The sequence below is a fragment of the Garra rufa genome, chromosome 4 (genome assembly GCF_049309525.1).
Source record: "Garra rufa chromosome 4, GarRuf1.0, whole genome shotgun sequence".
Classification (NCBI taxonomy): domain Eukaryota; kingdom Metazoa; phylum Chordata; class Actinopteri; order Cypriniformes; family Cyprinidae; genus Garra; species Garra rufa.
In genome coordinates this window covers 37,294,683-37,312,292 of record NC_133364.1, presented here as the reverse complement: position 1 = coordinate 37,312,292, position 17,610 = coordinate 37,294,683, and the positions used below count along the sequence as shown (strand labels likewise).

The 17,610-nt window shown below is 35.7% G+C and overlaps 1 protein-coding gene across 1 annotated transcript; it reads left to right on the top strand.

The window, feature by feature from the left end:
• Positions 1 to 9,833: 9,833 nt before the first annotated feature.
• On the top strand, positions 9,834 to 15,857 carry LOC141332921 (uncharacterized). Its single transcript, XM_073837882.1, has 2 exons — positions 9,834 to 9,964; positions 15,145 to 15,857. The coding sequence occupies exons 1-2, from the start codon at positions 9,880 to 9,882 to the stop codon at positions 15,855 to 15,857; spliced, it is 798 nt and encodes a 265-aa protein (XP_073693983.1). The 5' UTR covers positions 9,834 to 9,879.
• Positions 15,858 to 17,610: the final 1,753 nt, after the last annotated feature.

Below are 17,610 nucleotides of genomic sequence, written 5' to 3'. Positions count from 1 at the left end.
CAAAAAAAGCATCTTCATTCTGTACAAATGAAAGAGAAATTATGATGTAACGATTCAACCAACCCGTTTGCTCTTGAGAACCTGCATTTCTGAGCATCAAGTTTCAGCAACACTTTCTGTAAAAACTTAAGTGTACTTCAGGTCTGCTGGATAACAGATTCAAGCTGTAAATGACTCCTAAAAAAAAAAAAAAAGAGCACAAGCCTTGGTGACCTTCACTCCCTCAACAATCTGTCCAACATCTGATGGTGGGTCACAGGCTTCTGCATCTTCAGGTCTGACGATGTAAACTCCAATTACAGTATTGGCCAAGTCTCTCTCTGAATTCTTAAAGTCTGTGTCCTAAAAAAACACAAAAACAGTAACACTGTTCAGTCACTGTAATTGCATCAAAAAATGCAGGTTGTAAACATAACAATAGAAAGAAAAAAAAAAAAAAACTTCGTAATACATCCATCCATAAAAATAAAATAACCTCAGAATTTTGTATCAACTGTCCATTCCTTAATGAGTTGCCCAAGAAAAAAAAAAAAATCTAGATATCAAGGTACCATCAAGCACTATTAATGCTATCACAACTACACCCGAGTTACTTACCAAGCAACTCGGTTTAAGTTCTTCCATTTAAACATTACTCTACTGTGCTTGTTAGGGTTGTCAAAAGTACAGGTTTCAGCACGAGCGTTTCCTGCAATAATTTTTTGCAGATTTTAAAACACGGCTGATTGGCCATAGGTTTCATGTGCTCAACAAATACGACTGTGATTGGCTACGATGATCATCACTTCACGTTCTTCACAGAGCGCTCACACAGATTAGCACAGCGGAACTTTTAAAAAGCCACATCTATCTGCGGATCAGTCAGAGGTTACTTAATTTATATATATATATATGCTTAGACAAAACTGTTGAGAGACATGGTTTACAAAGGCTACCATGTGGGAGTGTAATCTGTGCAAGTACTCAGTGAAGAGTGTGAAGCAATGATCATTGCAGCCAATCACAGTGATCTGTCGAGCACATGAACACTATGGCCAACAATTGTGTTTGTGAATCCGCTCAACAATGCTCAAAATTCCCAGAAATGCTGCTATCATCACAGTTTCAGTACTATGTGGTACTGAAGTCAGTACTTCTGACAACCCTAAATAAATGTATCTATATTTCTTGACTATAAAATGTGGATTGACCATATACGAGCCCTGTTTTTTATTGTCTAGTGAAGGGGGAAACTTTAAATATTCACAAAAAAAACAAAAAAACAAACAAAAAAAACTGAAGTGCAGAGAGCTGAGAACACTTACTGCATACTCCTTCATGAGGTTTCCCTAGTCTTCTTTAAGATACACAGAAAGTGCTCTGAGAATGCAAGCTCTCCGAGTTGGGATGGTCTCATTCTGTAGAAGAGTAGAGACATTAAGAATGGACAATGACAAAACACCATTTTAAAGTTTTTAATTACAAGCATCATAAATACACATAACAAACCTCGTTTAACAACTATTTAACAGGATGGTAAAGAATTATGAGATATTCATACCTGACAAAGTCACTGACTTCTCAATATTCGCGCTTTTTGCTATCTCCCGTTCTCTTCTGTTACTCCGCCTCCAAGTGAACGGCTACGTCATTTTTTTTAACCCAGTCATTTTTTGTTTGATCCATCACTCTAAAAGAGAGAAAAAACTGATTATGCAGCACATATATGGATAGCACAAACCTTATAATCAACGGGTGGATAACGATCTGCCAATTCACCCAACGCTATAAATAAAACATGCCTTTAACGCGGTTCCAATTCAAAAGATCAATAGTGTTTGTTGTACCAAGAGCTTAACTTTCTTGCTATAAAAGTTTGCTATGTACAGCGTTATTTATTGCTATATATAGTGTTGCAACAATGTGATCTAGTCAATACTGATATTTTGCAGTTCTTGCACTGCCACATGCTTGCCTAGAGAAACATTAGTTAGCATCACTGCATAAAAATAATACATTCTAAAACTCAGAAATACACCAATATCTTAAATTAATTTAACTATGCATCACTATTTCCTGACGTAATTCAACAGGATGGTAAAGTATTTATGAAATATTCATACCTGAAAAAGTCACCATCTTGTCCTTCTCAAGCTTCGCGCTTTCTTCTCTGTTGCTCCGCCTGCAAATGAGCAGCTACGGTATCCGCAAAGATCAAATTTCATGGGGTTTTGCGTTTTACTCTACAATGTTAAGTTGTCCAATCAAATCCTTATTAAGTAAAGCCTACAGTACAACATTTTTGTAGAAATAACATAGTTACTTGCATTTTTTATGTACAGTGTACAAGGGTGGGTGTAGTAAAACTAACAATAGTGAAAGTTCATTTTTTTGAGTGTGGATTCAAACCAAAGGCCTCATCTGCCATGACAACATAAGGGACAGGGGTCTGACATCCAGGCAGGTCTTCTGGTGGTGGTATGTTCAGTGTGTTGTCTTCCAATGGCTGGCTCAGCTTACACTTGGCTCAAACTCCCCCATCACTAACTCTGATTTGTCCCTATATTGATGTAAGTAATTTTCAAGTATGTATCTGCTAAAGCCATGAGAACTATTGAATTGAAACTTTTGTAGTTATAGTAAAGGGACCCTGCATTTGGTGGCGGATGGATGTTGACATGCATGCCACCTCTCCTCAAATCTTGGGAATATGTGTTTCCACTCCTATTCTGTGGATGGTACTTTGCTGTGCCTACTAACCCGGAATGTGTATTCCAGAGAGGAAAAGTGAAAATGATTTTAGTAAAACCTTTTTTGAAAGCATCTCGGACACAAACTCTCTATAAAGCTTCTGTTTTCTCACTACAATAATATAAATGCATACGTGCATGTCATACAGTTTTTATTTGGGGGCTTAAAAGGTTAGTTCACCTAAATATAAATTCAGTCATTATTTACCTGCCTTCATGTTGTTCAATCCCTCTTTTTTATTGTTCAGTTCATACTATATCTGTTAGAGTAAGGCGTGAGACGGTCGGATCCATTCGCAAGCTTTATTTGTATTTAGCACAGACGTGGTCAAAACAGGCAGAGGGTCGGGCAACAGTAAACGGATACAACGGGGCCAAAACACAGGAGAAATCCTAGACAGGCGAGGGTCGAAAACAGCGGTGAACAAAATCCAATGGGGTGAGGCAAGAGAGTAATCCAAAAGGGCAGGCAGGAGATCGAGAAACCAGACAGGGCAATAAGAACACGGAAACACAAGACAGAACTAGAAAAACAAGGGAACGCTTTGTACAGCTGCTACGCAAAACCAATACTCGGCAGTGAGTGACTGTGGTGACCTGGTATTTATACAGTTGCTGATTCGATGTGGGTGAAAATGCAAAGCGTGCAATGGCACATGGGAAATGGAGTCCAAGGTGATGAGTGACAGAGTTCGTAACAATATCAGTCAATGGAGCTTTATTTTCAGGAGCTTCATGACATTATTTGATGATGCTTTTGAAGCTTCTGAAAGTCCACTGACTGATACTTACCTCTTGTGTAAAAGGGGAACAAAAGCACAGGGATCAAACAACATGAAGTAAATACTGATTGAATTTATAGGGTTTGAAAAAACCAACCCTTTAATCACTGTTACTATTGTGTAGTTAATGCAGTCTCAAGTTCAACTTGGTTCATTGTTTTGCAGAGTTTTTCCTAACCTAATTAAACACACCTGAACAATCTAAGCAAACCAATTAATAACAGTGGCCACCATGTTATCCCTTTATGTGCTCTATATGGATTTATAAGTCAGATACACAATAATAAAACTATCCTTTTAAAGTGTGTGTGGTACATTACACCACACATATGCACAAAATATTCATCACTTTTGTATTTTAATAATTTAGGTTATCATCTGAATGCATCAGCAAATGTCTATAAGTCCACACCATATATATATATATATATATATATATATATATATATATATATATGCAAGATTTTTCAAATTATTTTATGTATCTCCTTTATTTTCTGTTTTTAGCTTAATAAAGAGACTACAAAATAAATATGGATGTCATTGAAGCATTGCTAAAACAACAAAGTAAGTGGAGGCCTATGATTTTTGCACAGTACTGTAGATAGATAGTTAAATATCTGTCTAATTAAAATTCTGTTTTAAAATCTTTAAAACCAGATGTGTAAATGATCAGAACATGCTTTCAATTTACAATTTATTAAATTAACTTTTTTTAGAACCTCAAGGAGGCGAAGGAATCTTTCCTCCCTTTCCTTTGCCTCCCGGTCTCTCCTTTCCTCTCTCTCACTTGTTTCCTGTCGCCATCGCTCTTCTCTTTCTCTTGCTTCTCTTTCTTGTCTCTCCTCTCTCTCTCTCGTTCCCTTCTGTCTTCCTTCTCCTCCATTTCTCTCCATCTTCTTTCCTCCCTCTCAGCTGCTTTCCCATTCTCTCTCCACTTCCTGTTCCTCTATCTCTCTCATCAGATCATTGAGATCCATTTTCTCAAATGTAGCCGTAACTCCACCACAAAAGCTCTGCAGCAAAGGCACAAAATCAAGAATCAGAAAAGCTCTGTAATAACTCCGTTTGAAATTACAATAACTAAAATAAACTACAGCTTAAAATTTAAAAAGAGTTTTATTCATTTATGTTGTATACTCACTAAAAGCCTTTGATGGCAGCATTTCGTTTTCCGGTGAAAAGTGCTTCATTAGCCACTCTCCATTGGTTAAGTACATGTGTATGCTCATCTGTCCCTGTAACATTCAAAAAGATTCAAGTTCCCTTAGTGATGTCTGTTCTCAATACTACATTCACATGGTGAGGTACAGTGCCTTGCAAAAGTATTCATTTTTTTCACATTTTGTTTTGTTGCGGCATTATGTTAAACTGCTAAAATAACTTTTCCCCCACATCAATCTACATCTTATACACCATAATGACTAGCACAAAACAGGTTTGTAACAACTTTGCAAATTTATTAGAAATAAAAAAAAATCAAAAGATCCCGTTGCATAAGTATTCATACCCTTTTCTGGGACACTCAGGAGCATTCATATTGCTTCTAGATGTTCCTACACTTGGAGTGGAGTTAAACTGTGGCAAATTCATTTGAATGAGTCTGATTTAGAAAGGCACACACCTCTCAGAAAAGATCTAACAGCTGAAAATGCATATCAGAGCAAAAACCAACCATCTTTCTTCACATACTCTTTTTTTCCTAGTATATAGTAGGCATATTCAAATGCAAATGAAGTAATTTGGCAATCGTCTTTAACATATGGTGTAAAATGCATGTATATTCACTTTGGAGATGTACAGTACATGTGCTTACCAGAGCTTCCCTGTTAGCTATACATGAAACAAATCAGAAATATAACGCTACTATGCTATGTAGCGTCTTTACACCTGCAACAATTGAACAGTTTACAGAAGCTCAACAAACACAAGGAACCGTGGTTTTGGTTTCTAATACTCACATTTGAAAACACCCGCATCCATCCTCTCCTTCGAAACGTTCGATTATGACGAATCCTCTTCCTCTTCTTCTTTATGACGTATCGATCTCCCGTGGGCTTCTGGGATAGAAAAGAGCTTTCATCGTGATTTAACGACAGAAATACCTAACTGATAGAGGCTCTGTGTGCCGTGGACGCTGACAGCCCATTCCTTCTGGATGTACACAAGATCAAGCCGCTGTCGCAATTAATCAAATCTGAACCATCAGTTCACCGTAGCTCGTAAATTCTTCCTGAACAAACTTTCAAACAAAGCCAGTGACAAAAACTGGATGCCACACACCCTGGAATGATACCGCGATGTTCTGTCGGCAATGTCAACGGTACTGTTGGCACTGACGCTTTCACTGATATCTCCCTGATAGCACACGTACATCTCTGAGACGTCTATTTGACGTCTGCATTTACATCTGAAAGACATCTGGAAGACGTAGTTTGCTCATCTGCAATACGTCTATTAGACGTTTCCCATCAGATGTCAAATAGATGTCTATTAGATGTCTTTAAGATGTTCTTGAATCAGAATGTAGATAAAACTGACATCTTACAGACATCTGCCAGACATTTGTACACAGCAGATGCTTTCCAGATCAAGAGATCTTTAACAGACATCTTGCAGACGTACCTGTGCTGTCTTACTCAGATCGACACACACAAGCAAATAGTGCAATTCTACACTTAGGCCCCGATCACACCGAACGCATTTTTGCAGTGAGAGGCGCCTTTTTGAATGGTGTTCTGTTGGCAGTGAGCGTTCTGCCTCACGTTTTCGCCGCCTGCTGCGCCTTGCGTTTTTGCAGAAGCGCTCTGAGCGCCTGAAGTTGAAAAAAAAGCAACTCTTCGCGTTTTTTCCATTGTCTAATTGAATGAATGGAGAGGCGGGACTTCTGTTGTGGTAACGAAAGTTTACCGTTGCTTTAAAAGTCCGGAGACCGGAGAAACCTATGGTGTCTGTCGTGGGTAACCCAGAGCTGTATTTTTTAGGGTTTCTGCTAATATGACATTTTAATTAACAGCAAAAACCAAAGACTTTAGAGCACTCGCGCTATAATCCTTTGATTTGACTGACAGGACAGCTGTTTTGGTCGTTGCCTAGCAACATTAAAAAAGCGCACACTACTCTTTTTTTAAAAGTCACCAAAAAAAGGCAGTGCTGTGCGCCTCGCGTTTTTAGAACTAAAAGACGCGTTCGGTGTGATCGGGGCCTTATTGGCCACCTTTTGTGTTTTATTCCTTTCTTTTAATCCATAATAGAGTGTGCATGACTGAAGCGCCACACCTGCCTCAGCATTTCACACTGTTTACACTCTGATTGATGCATCTAAGCATAAAGGCTGTGCAATTCTATGCTTATTTACCACTTTATCTTATGCTTTATTCCTCCCTTCTGGGCCTCTTCGGTCATTTTTGACCGAACAATTTTATGTTTTGAATTTTTAAAAATCGTAGCTTCATCAGAATGAGATGACACTTGGTGAATTTTGTTGCATTAGCTATGTGAGTACACAAAAAAATCAGTGACATGATTCGGATATGTTAAAGGGTAAAAAAAAAAAAAAAAGTCACTCTTGGCGGCCAAAAAGGACCGACATAGGAAATGAATGGGAAATACGAAAAAATGCGATAATTCAGAGAATCTTTTGGTAGTACAAGCTACAAATCAGCCACTGTGCTGAAAAGAAGTGTTCAGCAAGCAAGGACTGACACTATAAAATAACAAAAGTACAGAACTGACACACACACACATGCACACACACACACACACACACACACACACACACACGCACACACACACGCACACACACACACACACACACACACACACACACACACACACACACACAGAAATAAGCAGAAAAATGCAAAACCTGATATTGATCCAATCAAAAATTATATAAAACTTGCCAAAGGTAATCTTTTAGAATGTCTGAATATATTTCTAAATGCAAAGCCTATTAAAATGAAGAAACAGTAAAAAAAAACAAAAAAAAAAAACAATAGGAATCCCAAAGCCCCTGTATATATGTATATAGGGAGATACAGGAGGTTACATGACATTACACAAGTTTTTATTTTTTATGCCACTAGATGGTGCAATTTTCACTTAAAAAAATGGATCTTAAATGCTTTTACTCTATGTTAATGTGAAATGTTGTATTTATTGAAAAATATTAAATACATAATTAAATTAAAAAATATAATAATAATTCTAGTGGGAAAAAATTGTTCATTAAAACTGTATAAATATTGCATAAAAAATGCTCAAAATTCAAAAAATTTATTTAATTGATTTTCCTGAAGAAAAAAAAGTTACTTTTTAAGGCTTCGGTCACTTTTGACCGCGAGGGAGCCAAGTGTGACCCCTAAATGAGGAGGCCCAGAGGGTTAAATCCATAATGAGGCCTGCTCCTGAATTGACTTATATGAGGATGATGATGAGGTTTAGGGTCTACTTTTATGTTGTTTACAAGAGAAACATCAGGTGGCAGTATGTGCCTATGGCACAAAAAATGGCCTCGGGCATTATCCAGGTTAACAAGACAAGTTTTACAATATGGTTATTTTTGCACCAACATATTTGATCACTCGTGGTTTAAAAAGGGAGAGAATAATGCACATAACCAATTTGATAGCGAATGATCTTCAGCAATTTCATTCACTAAACACTCAAGTCATCTGTGACCCAAGATTATGTTTTTTGAAACTGTCCAGGATCAAATCACAACAGCTTTATCCTAAGATCAAACATCTATGATTCTGGCTACCCACTTAAAATAAATCTGCATTTTTTTCTAGACTTTTTTTTTTTGTTACGAATGAAATGTCCAACAATGATCTTATGTTCCTGAATCATTTAGACATGCTCCTTTGATCAACTGACCAAGCAAACATCCAAAAGAACCCTAATATGTCTTTGTTATGACCCAACTGGGGACCGAAAGAAAATTAATTTGAACAAATTGTGATGGCACTTATTGACAAAAAAAGGAAAGACATCAAAAACTAACAGACAGTAAAATGAACACATACAACTTAAAGACTTTTAAGGTAACTAATCTGAAAGTACCACGTCCTCAGAATTAAAAACCAGGGTAAATTACATTTATTTTGTCGGAAACATGAAAGTATCCTTTCTGTAGCTTCTGAAGGACAGTAGTAAATAAAAAAGGCATTTAGGCAAAATAAGAAAAAATACACATTGTTGTACTTCAGTATTTCACTCTTCTTGTGTGAAAAGCAAAACATACACATTTTCTCATCACATGCCGGAAGCTGAAAGCACTCCAGAGCTTTGAAATAGCTGTTTTTAAGGCACAATTGTCTGTTCTGCCATCTGTAGGGCAAAAAAAGAAATCTTTCTTGGCAATACTTCCATCATAAACATCCCACAACTAGCATCATCCGTTTGAAATGTGTTTTATTGGATCTGCCTGTCATTTGATGCTGGACCGTTCTTCTTTTCCAAGCCTGCTAAAAGAATAAATGAATCATATCCACAATTTCTCAATGCTATTTGAAATGTAAAATATATTTGTTTTATTAATTGTTTTCCCCCATATATTTTTACATCTGATCTCAAAGTGCACAAGTTAGAAGGGATAAAGTATAAAACATGAACAATGTTTTGTAATTTATGATGCAATTTCTGTGCACTCTGTGATTTTAGACACCGAACAGGACGTTTATTTTGGTTTTGGTGACGTCATCAGACCGCGCGCGCTCCTGCATCTGTTCAGATTCGGCTTCAGAAAGGTTGGTGTTTTTAGACATTTAAAGCGCTTTAGTAATACAGACAGTTTTTGGCGTTTTTATAGTTTTTAATAGCAATGTAAATGGCGTAATTATGCTGACTGTAATGCTTTATTGTTTTTTAGCAACGTTAGTAAAAGCGCTCCCGCACATCAGTAACAGAAAAGACGCGTCTCATTTCACTCTAAATGCTGAATCAGTTGATTGTAAACACGAATTCAGTCACTTGCAGACAGCGTTTCGAAACGAGTCAATTGAATCAAATGATTCGCAAAATGATTCAGTGATTCGAATCGCTGATCAAAACATCGTAGGCTAAATGCAGCGAGAACAACCAACACAAACATGTGTGATGACAACTTTGACAAATCATCTGTGAATGTTTTCGAGATAGTCTAATATTGAAATATAGTTGACAAATTATTACTACTTAATACTTAAAACTAAAAAGTGAGTCTGTCTGTACATTTTTTTTCTCCTGTTCTCCTAAATTGAATAGCTTTTTTAAAAACAATTTGGTTTAAGGCTGTTAGTTTGGATTTATTTTTCTTTCTGTTCATTATTTTCTTGAACACACAGATAAACTCTCTGAGATCCATGTGACACACAGTTATAAAGATGGCGTTTATTAAAGAGGAGATTGAAGACATGAAGATTGAAGAAGCTTTTGGAGTCAAACATGAAGATACTGAGGAACAAACAGGTTGGTTTTCATTCTCAAAGCTGAACTCACTTAGTAAAATGTCCAGCTTTACAGAAATGATGAATAATATTTTTGTCATTTGTTCATATGTCACATAACTAGACATATATATAAGAATGATCATAGGCTATAGCCAACAGTGCCTTCTCCTATAGGCCTACTGCAGAATTTTTTTTTTCTTAGTGACATTTAGCGCATGTTAATCAGGAAGTGACAATTTTGTTCTCTTCAACTCACTGGATGGTAACAGCTTTATTCGCAAATGTTTAATGCCATATTCTAATTTTGCGCATAAGTTTAATTAACTTTGGATGGAAACATACTGGCGTAGCAAGCAGGCAGGCAGGCACTGGGCATGGGATTCTGTGTGGGGAGAAAACAAAAAAAAAGGGGTATAAAAGAATAAAACAGATAGTCCTAAACGAAATATGTTTCACTTAAATAATTAACATATTATCAAACCAAAAAAAAAAAAAAAACTGCGACACCGAGTTCTGGTTAATTTTGTGACCGTGCAGCAAGCTCAAGGAAACAGAGAAGGCTGAAAGACTTCTTATTTATTTTACGAAAGCTGTTTTTATTGTGAGTGCAAATAGAAGTTAACCTTTTACAGTTCCGAATAATGTCTTATTCTTATCAATGGGACCGAAAATGACATATTTTAAGTTGGTTCCGCTATAAGGAAAAAAATCTAAGCGATCGCGCCGGATCCCTGTGGAAAATATGTACATTCTTGCGGAAAGATGCGTAGGTGCGTTTCAGTTTCTCTTTAAATTCGTATGGTCAGACTTTATATCGAAAGCCATTATAATTTGTGATTTATTTCATAATGCTTATTTATAAATTTGTACTATAATTTTGTAGCTGCTAATATTTTCAGATTTTTATGTTCGCCTGTCTGAATAGGCAAATTTAAAGGATTTGTCGACAACAACTGTTTTTTTTTTTTGTTTGTTTTTTTCTTCTCTCAATACAATTTTGTCTGATATGTGTATAGCAGCTTTTTTTTATTCATGCAGCAAATGTTTTAAAACTAGTAAGTACGTGAATACGTTTTTTTAACTTTACATGATTTTAAGGAACTTTTAACTATGACTTTTCGGGTAGTTTAAAGTAAAGCATTGTCATGAATTCGTTGTAAATTACAAAACGCATTGTTATAGGCCCATATAGATGGAAGAATATTGTTTTAGCAAAGTATATAGTCGCATATAGCATTATACTGATGTATCAATACATATTACGCAATTCCTTAAAAAAATCTCCTTTTCCTCAGCTGCGCATACAATCTTAGCAGTCATGTCTTTGATCGGCTATTGTTCAACGCTGCAAAAACATGCTTTAACTTGAATAAAGTTCTATATGAAAACATATTTTAATGTTATATATGTAAATTATTATATATAAAAACTGTGCCCCTCTATGAAAACGAAATGCCCCCCCAATGAAAATCCCTGGGCTGCCTTCAAGTGCAGATCCTGCATACAAGTTAAGCATTCATTATTATGACGCCACACATTAACATTAACCTTATGGACATTTTTTGGCCATTTCAGTTTAGTTTTTTGTTATAAGTGTGCCTGTGTTAATGCCAACTGCATAAATCTAGGCTCAGGTGTGTATTTTTATTGACATTTTAATATTTCACCCTCATTTCCTTCAAAAAAATCTATTTTACCCTCCGTACAAAAAATACTCACACTCAGGACCTTAAGGACAAAAATGTCCAAATTGAAACCCATTAAAACTGCAATTTTTTTAACCCAGGGCCATTTGACCATAAAATGATGCAATATTTGCTAATAGGCATTCATTCTATCGACAAGGCTTCAAATCAAATTTTACATTTTTACCATTTTTTTTTACAAGATTGTGCTATTTTTTCAAATTTTGTTATATAAAAGAAATGCTCACCTTTTTTAATGTTTTCTGCTTATGCATATTATAGTCTATTATAGAGTCAATTGGAAATATAATGCAGCTATAATTGTGTGGGTATGTTGGTAAGGATGTCAGAATGTGGTTTGCATGTGTTTACTGAAAATTTAATGTGTGTAATTAGTTTGAAAGAATTGATATTTTACTGGCAATCAAAAATCCCACTCCATGTATATGAGTCTCACCCTTGGCAGGGTCATGAGAAGGCTATGAATAAGGTCAAAGAAGGTTAATGAGCTTTGAGGATTTGTCTTTTTCACCCAAAACACACATCTTAATCCATGATTGAACTTTTCATGTGTTATTGTTTTTGTACATAAAAGGTGAGCTTGACTTTGATGTAGAAGTTCAGAAGCCCCTAAACACATTGTTTTCGTTTTCACCACAAGAAAACTCTGATTGTTTAGTCTGGTAGATTTTGTACAAAGTTTTAGTGTTCGCACAGCCAAACCTATGCATATTTGGTGCTTGAGGGCTTGGTCGTTTCATTGGTTGCAAGATGAAGAGACGTTACTCAGCAGAGGAAGCTCTGGAGCTAGTGTTGACCACTGACAGCGAGCATTATGTGTAGAAACCAGCTTTTAAAGCATTACAATTCTGAAAATGAAGGAACATTTGGAAAATATGAATACAAGAGATGCTGGTCAAAAACAACAGTCAGTGAAAGTAGAAAGAAATATTAATATATAACATTTCTAATGACAGTTTTGTGACATTTTCATGGACATTTTTGTCCATCATGGACCTAAGTGTTAGTTGTTGTTTTTTTAATCTGACACTACATAAAAATAAAAATGCCTCAAAATTAATGTTGTTGTTCTTCACTGACACACCCAAGACACACAAAGAAAAAATCTCCTTAGCATTAAGTATATGGAAATTAACTACTATTTTTCATTTTTTTTTTCATTAAAAAAAAAAAAAACACCTGTGGCATTTAAAGGGTTTCAATTCTGAAAATTAATGAATGTTTGGTGTGGATAGAACAGTATCTATGGTTAAAAAAATTGACATCAGTGAAAGTGGAAAAAAAATATTAATAAATAATATTTTTATGACAGTTTCTGTCCAGTTTGCACCTATGTGTAACTTTTTTTTTTACGCATCCAAAGTTTCTTTAAATTTTTATGTTGTTGGGACAATACTAAGAAGGTTGTTCTTATATTAAATACAAATGCAGGGCAATTAAAAAAAAAAACGGCTGAGAAGTCACTTAACGATGATGATACATCACCTAGTTGTATGAGGGCCTCTGATCACCAGACGAAATAAAAATTATTGAAAGGTAAAAACAAGTTTTGACTATTTTTAGTGAATCGTACTGGGATCACATACTTGTTCACAGAGTGATGGTCTCGATTTAAAAAAAGTGTTCACATACGAGCCGAAAATCCAGAGAGCGCTTGATTAAGACCAGGACATTCATTTATAATAGTGTTATTTAATTTGACCCATTTGACAGATTACCGCTGCACATAACTCAATTTTGCCCTTGACTGTGATGATTTTTGGTCAAATACAGTGCCTTGCAAAAGTATTCATACCGCTTCATAGTTTTCACATTTTGCTTTGTTGCAGCATTATGTTAAACTGCTTTAAATTATTTTTTCCCCACATCAATTTACACTCCATACACAAACAAAATGCAATTTTTGTTATAAAATAATAGTTAAAAAAAAACAAAACAAATGTTATTTTCCTGTTTATTAATGTTTTTACTCCTCATGTGTGCAGTTTTTGGAGGGTTTAGGATATTTTTAAAATATATATAAATTAATAAACAAATATTTTGTATAGGTTTTTACACAAAAACAGCTTTTTTTGTAAAATTCCCTTTTATAAAAACCTCACATGACTAACTTTCATTCATGTAGATAAAATGGATAATTTCACATGGTTTAGTGTAAGATTTTTGCCCATCTTTTGGAAAATCCAGTTTTAAACGTAAAAAAAATACTTTTACCAGTAGGTGGCTGCAGAGCTCCACTATATGCTTTTTCCTATTTGACCACCTGAAAGATGTCTTTTCACAAGTTTTTTCAGTTGAGTTCATATCTACATATCATGAAACACACAGGACTACATTTGGAGACCATAAAAACTGCTCTCTTATAATTTGTCAAATAAAAAGTAAAAAAGATGTTGTAGTTGCATTCTTATGTTCATGTTTTGTACTGCAACTCAATATGGAATAGAACTGGTTTTGTTTTAGTACAAAAAATGCTTAACTTTGTCAAAAAGTATTTTTTATCGTAATAATTGTGATTTCATAATAGGTAGATATGAATTCAACTGAAAAAACTTGTGAAAAGATATCTTATTGTTGGTCAAATAGCAATTAGTTAATAGTAGTGCTCTACAGCCATCTAGTGGTAAAAGTTATATTTTTTTACTTTTAAAACGTCATTTTCCAAAAAATGGGCAAAAATCTTACACTAAACCATATCAAATTATCCATGCTATCCCCATGAATGAAAGTTTAAAATGTGGGTATTTTATAAAGTCAATTTTACATAAAAAGCTGTTTTTGCCTATAAACCTATTAAAAATATATATTTATTTAATAATTTATATATATTTAAAAAATAGCATAAAAACTGCGAAAACTGCACAAATGTGGAGTAAAAACATTAATAAACAGGAAAAACTTTTTTTGTTTTTTTTCTTACCTTTTATTTTGTTATAAAATTTAAGTTTTGTTGCCTGGGGTCTCTAGAGACCCCAAAGACCATGAGTGTGATTCCAAAACGAAGACCGCATAAGGGTTAACTCAGTCCATAGTTGAAGCAGCTTTACAGCCTCAAGTCTTTTTGGGTCTGATGTGACCATCTTTGCACATCTGCATTTGGCAATTATCTGCCATTCTTTGCCTCACCTTTTCACCCCTCAAGCTCTGTCAAGCTTGGACATTTTCAGACTCATTCAAATGAATTTGCCACAGTTTAGCTCCACTCCAAGTGTAGGAACATCTAGAAGCAATATGAATGCTCCTGAGTGTCCCAGAAATGCAACAGGATCTTTTCAGTTTTTTTATAATAAATTTCCAAAGGTTTGTCATTATGGTGTATAAGATGTAGATTGATTTGGAAAAAAAGTAATTTAAAGCAGTTTAACATAATGCTGCAACATAAAATGTGAAAAAAATGAAGGGGCATGAATATTTTGGCAAGGCACTGTACGTGCATAAATATGTCAAAATGCAGCACTTAGTGATTAACTTTTCTCTCTCTTTTTTGCCTTAGACCTGATGGCTCTGAAAGAAGAGAAGGACGTACTGAATGAAATCAAAGAAGAAGATCAATACATGAATCATCATGATTTCAAAACTGAAGAAAAATCTTTTAGTTGTTCACAGACTGAAACAACTTCCATACAGGAAAGGGCTCCAAACACAGGAAATATAGGTTGTTTTACCTGCCAAGAGTGTGGAGTAAGTTTCACTCATAAAGGAAGCATTAACAGACACATGAGAATTCACACTGGAGAGAAACCTTACTCATGCCCTCAGTGTGGAAAGAGATTTCATCATCTCGAAAGCCTTAAAGTCCACACGAGTGTTCATACAGGAGAAAGGCCTTTTACCTGCCAACAGTGTGGAAAGAGTTTCAGCCAAAAAGGAAACCTTGATTGCCACATGAGAGTTCACACTGGAGAAAGGCCTTACACCTGCCAACATTGTGGAAAGAGTTTCAGCCGAAAAGGAATCCTTAACTTGCATATGAGAGTACACACTGAAGTTCAACCTAGACTCTACACTTGCTCTCAGTGTGGACAGAGTTTCAAGCAAAAAGATAAATATGAAGACCACCTGAGATCTCACACTGCAGAGAAACCCTACACATGTCCTCAGTGTGGAAATTGTTTCATACGAAAAAGAAAAAATGAAGACTACATCAATGAGACTGAGACGGCCTACGTATGCAATCCCTGTACCATTCGTTCATTCGTTTTTTAATTTAATATTAAAAGAAGAAACCTGAGAAAACGGCTCCCTTTTCATTTTTTCCAGCAACATGAAAAAATATTTCAGCATTTTCATTCAGGAGTGGAAACATCCCTAATAGCGCATGCACATCTCGGAGACGTCTGTTAGACATCTGCATTTACATCTGCAAGACGTCCCTGATAGCACACGTACTTCTCAGACCCGTCTATTTTAACGTCTGCATTTACATCTGCAAGACGTAGTTTGCTCATCTGCAATACATCTATTAGACGTTTCCCATCAGATGTCAAATAGACATCTATTAGATGTCTTTAAGATGTTCTTGAATCAGAATATAGATAAAACTGACATCTTACAGACATCTGCCAGACATTTGTACTCAGCAGATGATGATCTTTAACAGACATCTTGCAGACGTACGTGTGCTATCTGGGGTAGTTTGCTCATCTGCAATATGTCTATTGGACGTTTCCTGTCATATGTCAAATAGACGTCTATAAGATGTCTTTAAGATGTTTATGATTAAAAATGTATGTAAAACTGACATCTTGCAGACGTACCTGTGCTGTCTTACTCGGATTGACACACACAAGCTAATAGTGCAATTCTACACTTAGGCCCCGATCACACCGAACGCGTTTTTGCGCAGATGCTTTCCAGATCAATAGATCTTTAAGATAGCAAACGTACGCCTGTACCTTGATAGCACACGTTCATCTCGGAGACGTCTACTTGACGTCTGCATTTACATCTGCAAGACGTAGTTTGCACATCTGAAATACGTCTATTGGACGTTTCCTGTCATATGTCAAATAGACGTCTATTAGATGTCTTTAAGATGTTTATGATTAAAAATGTATGTAAAACTGACATCTTACAGACGTCTGCCAGACGTTTGTACACAGCAGATGCTTTCCAGATCAAGAGATCTTTAACAGACATCTTGCAGACATACCTGTGCTGTCTTACTCAGATTGACACACACAAGCAAATAGTGCAATTCTACACTTAGGCCCCGATCACACCGAACGCGTTTTTGCGCAGATGCTTTCCAGATCAAGAGATCTTTAAGATAGCAAACGTACGCCTGTACCTTGATAGCACACGTTCATCTCGGAGACGTCTACTTGACATCTGCATTTACATCTGCAAGACGTAGTTTGCTCATCTGAAATACGTCTATTGGCGTTTCCTATCAGATGTCAAATAGACGTGTATTTGATGTCTTCAAGATGTTTATAAATTAGAATGTATGTAAAACTGACATCTTACAGACGTTTGCTAGATCACATCAGATGCTTCCCAGATCAAGAGATCTTTAACAGACATCTTGCAGACGTACATGTGATATCTGGGTAAGATGGTAGTTTTACATATATTCTAATTCATAAACATCTTAAAGACATCTAATAGATATCTATTTGACATCTGATAGGGAACGTCCAAAAGACGAATTGCAGATGAGCAAACTACATCTTGTAGACGTCAAATAGATGTCTCTGAGATGTACGCATGCTAGAGAATGAGTTCACGGGTTAATTAATATATACATGATTATAAGCTGATTCCTTGTCATTTGAGATGTAATTTAAAGCTTAATAAAGAGTTGGGAATAAGTACGTCAAATTATATATCTGCCAAACAATGGTAATTTTCTGTAAATCTATGTCAGATTTTCCGCAGCTTTCTTGCCTCCGCTCTATTGCTATGACTCGTCAAGATTGATGCGCTTTCGCTGATATGCGCATGATTTCATGTGCGA